This window comes from Nicotiana tabacum, chromosome 13 (genome assembly GCF_000715075.1).
Source record: "Nicotiana tabacum cultivar K326 chromosome 13, ASM71507v2, whole genome shotgun sequence".
Lineage (NCBI taxonomy): Eukaryota > Viridiplantae > Streptophyta > Magnoliopsida > Solanales > Solanaceae > Nicotiana > Nicotiana tabacum.
This window is the reverse complement of record NC_134092.1, coordinates 37014780-37027543: the sequence shown is the minus strand read 5'-3', so window position 1 is coordinate 37027543 and position 12764 is coordinate 37014780. Positions and strand designations below refer to the sequence as shown.

At 36.8% G+C, this 12764-nt stretch overlaps 1 protein-coding gene across 1 annotated transcript; it reads right to left on the bottom strand.

Annotated features, from left to right (window-relative positions):
* Positions 1 to 1758: 1758 nt before the first annotated feature.
* LOC107829381 (F-box protein SNE-like) lies at positions 1759 to 2646 on the bottom strand. Its single transcript, XM_016656850.2, has one exon. It carries the CDS (start codon positions 2291 to 2293, stop codon positions 1781 to 1783), a length of 513 nt encoding a protein of 170 aa, XP_016512336.1. The 5' UTR covers positions 2294 to 2646; the 3' UTR covers positions 1759 to 1780.
* Positions 2647 to 12764: the final 10118 nt, after the last annotated feature.

Below are 12764 nucleotides of genomic sequence, written 5' to 3'. Positions count from 1 at the left end.
CCCCTCAATTTAGTAAAATAAGTGGCAATGTCTAAAGACCTTTGGGAAGCAGCACTGATTTCCATTTGTATTTGAATATATTTTGAATCATTTGATGTCCCAAATCTTTCATTAATATTATCCCAAATATCTTTAGCAGTATCAAAACCCATTACACTGTTTGCTATGACTTTAGATAATGATTTTGTTATTCATGCAATTACCATGTCGTTGCATCTTTCCCAGAAGGAGTAATAAGGAGAGTTAAGTTGAGGTTTGGTAATTCTTCCAGTTATAAGCCCTAATTTGTTCTTAGCAGAAAGGGAAGTAAGTGTATTTTTGCGCCAAATAACAAAACCATTCTCATCGAATGGTGGAGATACTAGGTGTGTACCAAGACTATCAGATGGATGTACATAAAAGGGGTGAGATGGATGTATGGTAAAATCATCAAAACCATCTAACACAGAAGAGGAACTAATACCTGGACTTCCTATGATTAATCCTAGATATATAAAATTCCTAATATAGGAATAAAATATACTCGACTATCACCAGTAAGCAACATGATTAAAGAGAATATTATTGTCCTTCTTTGCAACCTAAAGAAGGTAAGGCCTTGAACCAAAATTATCGGTTGAAAATCAACGGGGCAAAACAAAAAAATCGGAGAGCTCAAGGAAAACCACCAAAAGATCACCGTGAAAATCTCAAATAGCTGCAATACACAACTAGAAGTCACCGCAGCCCAAATCTTCACATTAAAATGTGAAGGCAGACGGAGGTCGACGAAACAAAAAACCTCTATGAAAATCGATGAGGGTACCATCGGTCGAAGGAGGAGAACGAGGATCATCCATTCCTTTGCTCTGATATCATGTTAGTGTGAGAATCGAGCTATGTGAGAAAAAATTTCACAAAGAAAACCCTAGAACATAGAAAGAGAGAAGAATGACTTATTTTGTTAATCTCTAGAAGTTTCTGATACAAAAATGAATCTCCCATGATCTAGAGTGCTCCCCTGCTTTATATACATAAGCAATTAATGAAAGAATATATAGATTAAAGTGTAAAATATAAAAGTTATATTAAACACTAAGTGGGCTGCCGTGTGAGAGTTGTGTTTAGGCCTGGACTTGGGCTCCCGTTAACAGTTAAAAACTTGACAAAAATACATCGTTCCTTTTGATCCTTAAATACAAAAGATTCAACAAAAAGCGGAGGCTACACATAATATTTTTTTAATCCTTGTGTGTGCATCGGTCTACTTTGCTAGGTGGTGGACTACTTCATTTCCTTGCCAGAATACGTGGCGGATGACCATACCTTTCTCCGAGTGCATTAACGACCTGCATGAATTAACAATATCGTCATATATTCTATTGCCGTGATAAAGAGAGTGAATTACCTCAGTAAAGTCCGTTTCTACTTCACGTGGGAAGAACGAATTCTTAATTAGTGAAGGAAGTATAGAAAGATTCGTATATTTTAGACATTAAAGCAAGAAAATTCTTGTTTTGATGGCTAGACTACAAAAAATGAATACGAAATCACCTTATATTCAACACTCATATAACGGTAAAGATAAACAAAAAATAATCTATCAGAATATTAACTGATTTTCTTTATTTATTGCTAGTAATAATTAATAACACCCCATTAGGAACAAATACTAGAAATTTCAATTACCAAAAATCAAAAGTAATACTAGCAAACATAAAAAGATGACCCTGCTTTATCTAATATGTCATCGTTCTTTTCGCCATCTTATACTTATAGTGATCGAAATGATTCCAACTTTTCAAACGTTGACGGCGTTGCAAAGGAACATAAGCGACGATGCTGCCGGAGCGCCACCGCCACCTCCACCTCTGAGTCTTCCTCCGCTGCTACCACCACCCAAAAATACCCTTTCATAATAATCCACACAAAACAACGATAACGAAAGTTCCACTTCATGCCGTGTCCAAACTCTTCTAACGACCTCCGAGTCAGACTCCTTTCCTATTTTCCTCTTCTTCAGTCGGTCCAACACTGGCCTAACACACACCATGTACAGTCTCCGGTACCCTCCTAGAGCCAACACCACCGTCTTTACACCGTCCGGAGGCGGAGACACGTGGCGGAAGCAGAGGTGTTCCCAGAGAGAGTCGTTCCTAGTGATGGAGCACCAGAGTCTACAAACACATGCAGCAACCCCTAAGGAGCCACCATCCAGCCTTTGCAGTATCTCTATCAGCACGTCAACATTGTCATTGATGAAAAAATTGGTATCCTTGTGTTCATTTTCGCCCTCCTCTTCCAGTTGCACCATTTTCTCTCTAACAAACAGGAATAAAGATCTATCTTAGCTCGAAGGAAAGAACAACCAAAGTTGCACACCCCAAAAGTATATGGATTCAAATCAGCTAGTAATAGATGAAATACGGGGATATTTTTATACTGGAGTCCCAAAACTCAGAAAATCAAGCCAATGATATTTCAAGAAAATAGGGTGTGGGTTAATGGGTATTTGTAGTGAGGAAATTAAAGGGTTTTGACTTGGGTGTGTGAGTGTTTGTTTTTTAAGTGTAGGGTAAGGATTAGGGGTGATAGGTATCGAGGAAAGAAGAGAAGAAGCCAAAAGGAAAAGTTTCGAGGCAAAGAAACTAGAACCAAGAATCCAAGACTAGCGTTTGAATAGAATAGTTTAAAAAGGGTGTTGGATAAAGGGTTTTGGGAGCCTGGGAGGTGGCGAGGGAAAATTATTGTTTGTCGTTTTTGCAGTTTGCACAGTTCAATGTTTAAATGACTGACTCTTGGAAGCTTTGGGTCCAATGTGTAAGAGAGAAATAAGTCAAATGTGAACGTTATGATGTTGTGTAGTAATATGTTGCTTTTTCGAGGTTAGTGTTTTTAGTTTAGATGCAACATTGATGAAGCAGGTTATCGTTTCTACATATGTCGATATGCATCTTCGTTTCACGAACTCTTAAAATTAATACGTTTTCGATGGACTACAAATTAAGGATCACTTAATAGTTTTATCTACTCTCTTCATTTACTTTTATTTGTCTACGGTACTAAATATATATTTACTTTTACTTTTCTATATACTAAATCAAGAGAAAGAAAATCTTTTTTTTCTAATTTTACCCTTATCAATAATTGCTCATTCCCCAAATCATTTTCCAAGACTTTTGGTAATGGTATCGTTATTGTGGATAAAATTATAAAATACATACTTTTTTTTTTTAAAGTGAGTGTAAAGTTAAAAGTGGACAACTAAAAATGAACGGAGGGAGTAATATTCTTGTTTTAAGAAAAGCTAAATATAGCGTTGAACAAGTTTGATGCGAGGTAGAATCAACTTGTTTCCGTAATATTCCTGCTGATTTTCAGTCTAAACAAATATTTAATTTTTTTTTTAGCTAAATCACTCAGAAGACACCTTTAACATGTGATATTATTCACAGCTAAATTGTATAACTTTTTTCTAAAATGTTTCATACCAATAAAAATACAAAACTACCATATATATATATATATATATATATATATATATATATATATATATATCTTCTATTTCAAAACCAATATTTTCTTTTCCACTCCAAAATAGACATCATATATTATATATGGATCATATATATATATATATATATATATATATATATGCATGCTTTTTCTTTAAATTTCATAAAAGATTCGTTTTAAAGGAAAAAGTATTTAAAACAAACAAATGCATATTTTGAAGTCCAATCATAGCTGAAGAACTCCACGAAGATCAGGGTCAGAGAGTACCTATATGATTGTCTCTTTGGTGTAGAAAGGAAAATCCAAATTTCTATAAGACAGAAAGGATACAATTAAATTATTACATTAATAGATTTAGAAAAAAGAAGTCTATATAAATGAAACCCCAACCTCATAAACTATTTTGGTGATTTTAAGAGATTTGTCATGGATGATTGTTTCGTATTGTATTGGAATTGTCTGTTGAACCTATATATATGAGAAGCACAGCTTATATTCTCGATGAAAGCAATTCGATAATAGGAAGCTTACAAAGGGAAACCCGCAAAGTCCGCAAAAATATATCAATATTTTCTTCACCAACTTCATCAACGTCTCTCGTATGTACTTTTTGTTATTGTAAGATATCTGCTGTATACTAACAAGTCAAATATGGTCAGAAATAATGTCTAAACTTATAGATGATATACTACTTACTAGTAACCTAAAACTAGTGAAATCATCTCAATGTCTTCTTATAGTCCACTGTGCTAACAAAAAATCATGTTGTCAGTTGTGAAAATAAGTAGGCAAACAGACAAGTGAGGAATTATCAGCTTTGCTTGTGTATAAGCGTACGCACATCTTGCAGATTAGTTTCGTTGGTCATGAGACGCATCAAATTTACTCGCCTAAAAATATACTTCCTCTCTCCCAATTTATGTGGTGCATATGATTGGGCACAGAGTTTATTTGAAACATATAGTTTAAAGTTTAAATCTTTTCATTAAGGATAAAACTAAGTTTAAAGTTTAAATTATTTTTAAATATTGAAAGGTATTAATTTTTCTAGGACAAACTAAAAAAGAAATTGTGCATTACATAAATTGGAACAAAGGAAGTAGTAGATTTTTCAATCCATTTTAGGCCTCTTTCTACAATTGTATGCAAAATTTTCACTATTGTTTCACACGACCACTCTGTATGGGGTAAAATTGATGAACGACATGTGGATGCTCGTCGGGTAGACACGTAGTCGTGAAGACAAATAAGATATGAGTCAGCAAATAGCTGACACCGGTTACGAACATGTGATTGGTGCTGAATGAGTTTCGAAGACGGTGGAATCAGGGACGAAAGTCTGAAAGGAAGATATCGGTTGGAAAAGACATCATTCAATGAGCAGTCGTTCCAAAGAATCTTTGCATTTATATACTCAACCGTTATACAAACCATCAAGAGGGGTTTTATTCATATTAAAGAAGAGTTTGATTTGAGGATCTTGTCTCCCTGAATTGAGATATAAATAGAAGAATTTGTATTCATTCTAGGACACGAAAACATTTGTATGCAAAAAGGTTAAGCTTACTATTATTCTATTAACAACATTCTTTCTTTCTGCTCAATACATTATTCTTACTATTGCTTCTGGAGAAGCTCGTTTTACAATCAGGCTTGCATTTTCTTTAAATTTCTTTAATTAAATTAATTTCAGTTCTTTGTTATTTTATTCTTGAATTAGATTAATTCATGTGTCTATAAACTATGATACAAATTCAACTGTACCGTTTTACAGGTAAATAGTTTAGTGCTCACTTGGGGCATAGAGAATTGTGGTATTACTTTGATATGTTCATCTGTTACTAACGCTTTTTGACACTTTTTCATTAGTAAAGTAAAAACATATATGGCAACTAATGATGTAAACAACTCTTTCAATGTTGGAACAAACAATGAGCGGGAAGATATGTTCCAGCGTGATGATTCAACTGGTGAAACTCGCAACGATGGAGATGAGACAACTTCGATTCGCGAAGAACGAAATTCTCGGCGTGTGAGAAGTATAACTCCTAATGATATGGACGATGAACCTGTTGTTGAAACGGTAGAAGTTTTGAGAACGCAACAAAGGGAAATTATGAATCATCTCTCAAGACAAGACTGAATGATGACAGAGCTCCAGCAAGCACTTTCGGTTGCCTCCAATAATTCTAATAGAGGAGTTCCAGTCCCTCCCAGCATGCCTGCAAATCAAACAGAGCAAAGAACTGGTAACATCAGTTCGAGGAAGGAGCAGATAGTGGATCCGATTGCAACAACACAAATGATCCCTTTAAAACCTAGCTCATAAGATTCATGATGAAAATGAATGATATGATGGATCAAAATGCTAAAGAATTGCATGCTTGGATGGATCAGATCCCAGGAGCACCAACAGTATTAAAGGGGTCAGATTCAAAGAAGTATACACAGTTTTCATTCAAACCAAGTGCGGCGGCCCCAGAGTTGATTCCACAAAGATTCAAGATGCCTGATATTTCGAAGTATGATCGAACTTCTGATCCACAAGAGTATATCACAACTTACACTATGGCTGTAAAGGAAAATAATTTGGCCCCGCGTGAGATTAAATCTGTCTTGCTAAAAACATTTGGCGAAATCCTAACAAAGGGTACTCTAACATGGTACTCTCTTTTACTTGAACATTCTATTGACTGTTTTGAAATACTTGCAGATTCCTTTATTAAAGCTCATGATGGGGTGAGAAAAGTCCAAGCTAGAAAAGCTGATATATTCAGAATCTCTCAAGAAAAATCTGAATTGTTGCGGGAGTTCGTAATATTGTCGCCGACAGTACTGAATGAGTAGGCACCTGAAGCGTTCACCAAAGTTCTCAATCCATTAAGCTCCGATGCCTCTAGGAAATTAAAGGAAAGCATGTTGGAGTTTCAGGCAACCACATGGGTAGATGTCCATAATCGTTATGAATCAAAAATAAGAATTGGAGATGATTAACTTAGTTCTTCAGTGTCATATAAAGGTTGCAATCGTGATCGAAATCAGGAGAAGTTCATAAGTTATTTTAATACAGACTGAAGGTCTTCCAAGAGTCATTTCCAACCTTATGAAAGAGTTGATGGGCGATGAATTAAAGGTTTGCCATCTTCAGAAAGGTTTGTATTGGATAGAAGGACGGATCGTGGTCAGAGTAGCAGGGTTTTATAGGAGAATGAACAATCGGGGTCCCTAGATTCAGCATATCCCCGGTTGTCAGATTACAACTTCAATTTTTGTTTGGTAGAATTGGTTTTAGCTATGTGAAACATCAAGGAGACAAGTTTTCCAAAATTCAATTTGGTTAGATCCTAGTCAAATGGATCTTACTCTGTGGTGTGAATTCCACAGAACGCATAGCCAGAGGACTGAGAACTGCGTGCATCTTCCTGAAGAGGTTGCAACATTATTGAAGAACGGTCATCTTAGAGAATTTATGAGTGACCAATTATGGGAGGAATCGAGACGCTACGAAACCAGCCAAAACCGACCACAGGGTCACCCCGTTTAATAATAAACATGATTTTTGGCGGAGTTGAAGTAAATAGGGTGACCATTTTGGCAGTAAAGAAGACAAAGATATCGATAACTCATGGCAAGAGAGTACGAGAAGCATCAGAAGATGATGAAATTACCTTCACGGAAGAAGACGTTGATGGTTTTATTTTACTACACAATGATGCTCTGGTAATATCACTTCATGTTTTAAATTTTAAAATTAAACGTGTGTTGGTTGATCCAGGTAGTTCAGTCGATATCATCTTGTTGAGGATTTTGGAACAAGCAAAGTTAACCGGAAACATAGTTTCGACAACAAAGCTTCTGGTCTGGTTCAACCTAACGAGTGTATCAACTCCAGGGGAGATTTTACTGCCCACACATGCCGAAGGCGTAATGAATACCACTCCGTTCGAGGTGGTAGATGGTGATATAGGATACAACGTGATACTTGGTAGGCCATGGATTCATGAAATGAAGGATGTGCCATTGACTTATCATCAATTACTGAAGTTCCCTACGCTGGATGGGATCAAGAAGATTAGAGGTGATCAACCTGCTGTGAGAAAAATGAATGTAGTCACCTTTTCCAGTAGCAAGGCAGGACAAATGAGTAAATAGCAACTACAGGAACCGATATCTGATGTCCTTCCAAACCCGATCAAAGGTGTTGGTGAGAAGGAGACGTTGGATTATTATGAGGTGCCTAGATCCTTTTAGGTACCGGAAGAAACAGATGCGACAAAGTCAACTGCAGAGAAACTAGAACAAATTTCTTTGTTCATAGAGTTCCCGGATGAAAAGGTTTACCTAGAAACGAGGTTGAATCCCGAACACGGGCTTAAAATTATTGAATTTTTAAAAGCTAACTTCGATTTCTTCACATGGTCTTATTTTGATATGATAGGTATTACGCTAGATATGAGTGTCCATAAGTTAAATTGGACCCTAATTTTCCACCGATGAAGTAAAAGAAACGGCCAACAGCGGAAGTCAGGAACATGTTTGTTAAAGAATAGGTAACCCGGTTGCTAAATATAAGTTCAATTCGCGAAGTCAATTATCCTGATTGGTTAGCTAACATAGTGGTTCTTCCTAAAAAGAATAATATGATTAGAATGTGTATAGATTATAAAGATCTAAGTAAGGCATGCCCTAAAGATTCTTTCTCGTTGCAAAACATTGACCAAATGATCGATGCTATGGTCGAGTATGAATTGATGAGTTTTCTTGATGCGTATTATGCCTATAATAAAATTAGGATATACTTGGAGGACCAAGAAAAACCTCATTCATTACAAATTTTGGCACTTATTTCTATAATGTGATACCTTTTGGGCTTAAGAATACATGAGCCACTTATCAAAGGCTCTTTAATAAGATGTTTGAATGTCAAATTGGTAAAACTATAAAAGTCTATATTTATGACATGTTGGTTAAGTCTCTTAGTGTAGGAAGTCATTTGATTTATCTACAAGAGATATTTGATATTTTGAGAAAATACAACATGAAACTCAACCCTGAAAAATGCGCTTTTAGAGTTGGGTCCCTGAAGTTTCTTGGCTTCTTGGTTTCTCAAAGAGGAATTGAAGTGAATCCTACCAAAATTAAGTCCATAGAAGATATCCCTGACCAACTGACAAGTGTAAAAGAGATGCAAAGGTTGACTAGCTAATTGGCAGCCCTTAGCAGATTCATATTGAGGTCATCGAAAAAATGTAATTATTTCTTTTCACTTTCGAAAAAGAAGAATGATTTTTTGTGGACTTCGGAATGACAACAAGCATTGAGAGACCTGAAAAGGTACTTTTCCAGTCTTATGTTAATGTCTAAACTGAAGGAGGGTGAATAATTATTAATTTATTTAGCAGTTTTGAAAGTTGCGGTGAGTGCAGTCCTGGTCGGGGAGGAAGAGTGTACATAATTTTATGTTTATTATGTTAGTAAAATAGTACGGGGAGAGGAGACATGCTATCCGCACCTAGAAAAGTTGGCTCTAGCTCCCGTAGCTGCCTCTTGGAAGCTTAGACCCTATTTTCAATGTCACCCAATAGCCATCGTGACGATTTTTTTCTTGAGGAATGTCCTTCATAAGCCTGAATTATTGGATCGACTGGCTAAATGGGCAGTTAAAATTAGTGAGTATGATATAGAATATAAATCTTAGACTGCTATTAAGTCACAAGTTTTGGCCGACTTTGTGGCTGATTTTAGTTCGGGAATGATGCCTTTAGCTGCTAAAGAAGCAGTTCTGGTATCGGGAACTGTCTCGTATGTATGAACCTTGTTTATGGACGGAGCTTCCAATGCAAAAGAGGTCCAGTCTTGGGATAGAACTAATCACTCATTCGTGAGAGAACCTTAGACAAGCCATTAGAATTGTTCCCTTCAATAATAGTGAAGTCGAGTATGAGGCTTTTGTTATATGACTTGAGTTAGCCCTGAGACTAGGCTCTGAGGTGATTGAAATAAAGTGTGACTCCCAGCTGGTAGTGAATCAGATATACAGAGTCTTTGACATCAAAGATGAGCGCATGCTGCATTACTTGAATAATGTTAGATTTTACTTTTAGGGTTCAGGGAGTGGTTGGTAATACACATCCCAAGGGAAGAGAACGTGGAGGCGGATACGTTGGCCAATTTAGTGTCGTCCACAGAAATAAAAGGAGCTAATTCCGGTGCAATTGTTTAGCAGTTGCATTTAGTATTGAATGTGGATGTGTATTGACGTTAACTCGCCCAACCTAATCTGGATTAGAGAAACATGTTTATAGAGTATTTAAGATATGTCAAATTGCCTTAAGATTCTAAAGCCTCCTGAAGTCAAGCACGAAAGAAACACCATTTTCCCTTATGTACGACGCATAAGCTTTGATTCGGGTGGAGATTGGGGAACCGACTATAAGGTTTTCCAAGGCAAACGATGAGGAAAATAATGAAACAATGCTGACTAAGCTAGATTTTCTTGAAGAGCATCAAAATTTTGCATATGTTGAGGATGGTGGCACAAAAGCAAAGGATGAAAAGGTAATATAATCGTAGAGCAAATCTTCGATATTTCAAAGTCAGAGATTTAGTTTTGTAGAAGGTGGCTCAAAGTACCCGAGAAGTTAATGGTGGAAATCTAGGACCAACATGGGAACGACCTTACCAGATATCAGCTAGAACCGGTAAAGGTTCATATCAGTTGGAAATCAAGATGGATTAAAATTACCAAGCTTTGGAACATGACTGATCTCAAAAGGTATTACTGTTGAAGATCCTTGTTGATACTGAAAGTATATGCTGCACCCTTTTTCCCTTCATTTATTTTTTGTCCTAATTGGATTTTTCTAGCAAGGTTTTAAATGAGACATCAACGTAAAGAACACTATGAAGAATGATCATCGACAATATCAATAACTCTAGTGTTCAAATTCTCATATTTAACATCCAAACACTGGGAGGAACTATTGTATATTAGAGAATTAAAAGTGCCATTAAGACCGGTGACTGTTAGAACCGGAAGTTGTATCTTATCAGGATCGGTGATTGCATGATGAGCCTCGTAGAAATAAGTAGTACAAGTTAGACGCATGTATTGGCATCTTTATTTACTTAAGCAAATTTTTGCTTATGTAAATGAACTTTTAGAAATGGAAGGAATAAATTAAATTTCTTTTGTTCTTATCTTATTTCTTGTCCAAATGATATGATATGATCTTTTTCATTTGAAAGTTACTTAAACTTCAAATGTTTGTGCCAGAAGGAACAAAAGACGTCCTCTTCAAGAGCACCATATATAAGAGCCCTCTCTTATTAATCCCTCATAGTTAAAGGGTAAAAATCGAAAGTATGAATGCTCAGATTAAAGTTATCGAATGTAAAAAATTCCCGAACTTTATCACTAGAAAGATATGTTTGCTCAAAAGTTAAGTGAAATATGTCTTTTATTTCTTCAAAATGCCGAACTCATTAGAGGTTTCGGTGTAATTACAAAAGAAAAGGAAAAATATTACATTATTTGGTTTTATCAGCAGAGTCCGAAGGATGAGAGGCCTCTGCTGTATCTTTTGAAGATAAAGGTTGTTCTGCATCTGATTCAGTACCTTCATTCATTATCCTTATCTTCTTCCTCACCTTCTTCCTCAGTTTTCGAGGACTCAAAACAAGTGCGCGAGGAGCTTGAAGCAGTGGGCCGAGAAGGAATGTTCTCGAAGGCGATTGTCTCCAATTCAAGAGCCTCAGCAATGCAGCTATCCATGTTTCAAATGCCTTCTTTTGCTTCCTCCAAGGTCTTTCTCCTCATGTGATAAATCACATGAATTTTCTCAAGGAGAAAAGACTCTTCTTGATCTTTAGTTTGGCTTGAAGATTTTTAATTTTGGAGCGCAGCTGGTCCTTTTCAAACCTCACAATGTCATAGGTCCGATAAAGGTCAGTGTTTGTCCTTGTATGTTCACGGTTTTGATATATGACCATTATGAGCCTTTCCTTCATCCTTGCTCTCTTAACCTCGGCCGCGGCAACTTCTTCGATTTTGGAACGCAAGTTTTCTTTAGGTTATTGATTTGTTCCATGGAAGGAGACTCACGTTTCGCTGTTGTAGTTACATCGTCCTGTAGCTCAACCCACTTGACTATCAACTCGGCAATCTCTGTACGCAACTGAGTTACCTCTTGGCTATGAACCGCCTTTTCTTGCTTAGATTGCTCCAATCGGTTTTCAAGCTCTCCCATTTGAGCAAGTCTTTCTTCTAAAGCCGGGAGGCAGTCAACGAGTTGATCTTGTTCAGCAATAATTTGATCCCGTTAGGCAGCAAGTTCTTCTTTGGCTTGGATCATCTTTTGCGTGCCCTCAGTGGCATGGAGCTTAGCTTGAAAAGTCAAAGATTAAAGTTATTGAGGATAATGTTTAGCAAGAGAAAAGTGAAGAAAAAAGAGTAAGATGATACTTGAGCAGCAAAGTGCATGTTGTTATTGATCAGACACTCCGCAGAAAGAGCCTCCATCTTTCGCCGGTCTCTGTTTAAAGCCAAAAGTTTCAAGTAGTTGGCAACTACCACCGGCTTGAAGAGTAAGTGACACTCATTTAAAACCAAAAAAGTGACACTACATTTACCATCAGGGTTTCGAATGTGTGCCGGACAAGTGTTCTTAATGCTCCCGTGATCGGGTGACTGAGGGGAACGAACATCTTCCGTTTGTCTAGTTGGGGATGGTGGTACGACAAGAGCTGATGATGCTGCAAATGATGTTAAAGTTGAAGGTAGAGGAATATCAAAGGGGGAACTCCTCTGTCCGTAAGCAACAACTAGAGCCCAAAAACAAAACTCTGCGTCTTCAACTATTTCTATTTTTGTAAAAAGTCCTCGAATTTCTTTCAATTGAGCATCCAGTTGAGCAGGGGAAGTTCTTCTTTTTCTTCCGTGAAGAGAAACTGCTTCATCATCATATTCGGTTTCATCTACATCAACGACCAATGTGGTTGGTCCAGCTGGGGTTTCTTTTGTTGAAGGATTCTCCTGAGTCTCAACTTTGGAGGTACGTCTTCTTTTTAGTTTTTTCTCCTTGGGCTGGGGACTTGTAATACCTCATATTCAAACTAGGGTATATTGGTCTTTAAGCATAACTTAAATTTTTTTTAAAAAAGGAGAAACCTAATCTATTAAAAGAAAGGGCAAAAACCCATTAGAACGAGAAAAGAAAAAGGGGTTCAGGGAAGGGTTTATGTTTTCTAAAGCTTCTGCCGAAAGAGAA

What these genes read in the sequence shown, in the direction of transcription:
- LOC107829381 (XM_016656850.2), bottom strand. Translation starts at nt 2,293, where the DNA reads ATGGTGCAACTGGAAGAGGAGGGCGAAAATGAACACAAGGATACCAAT.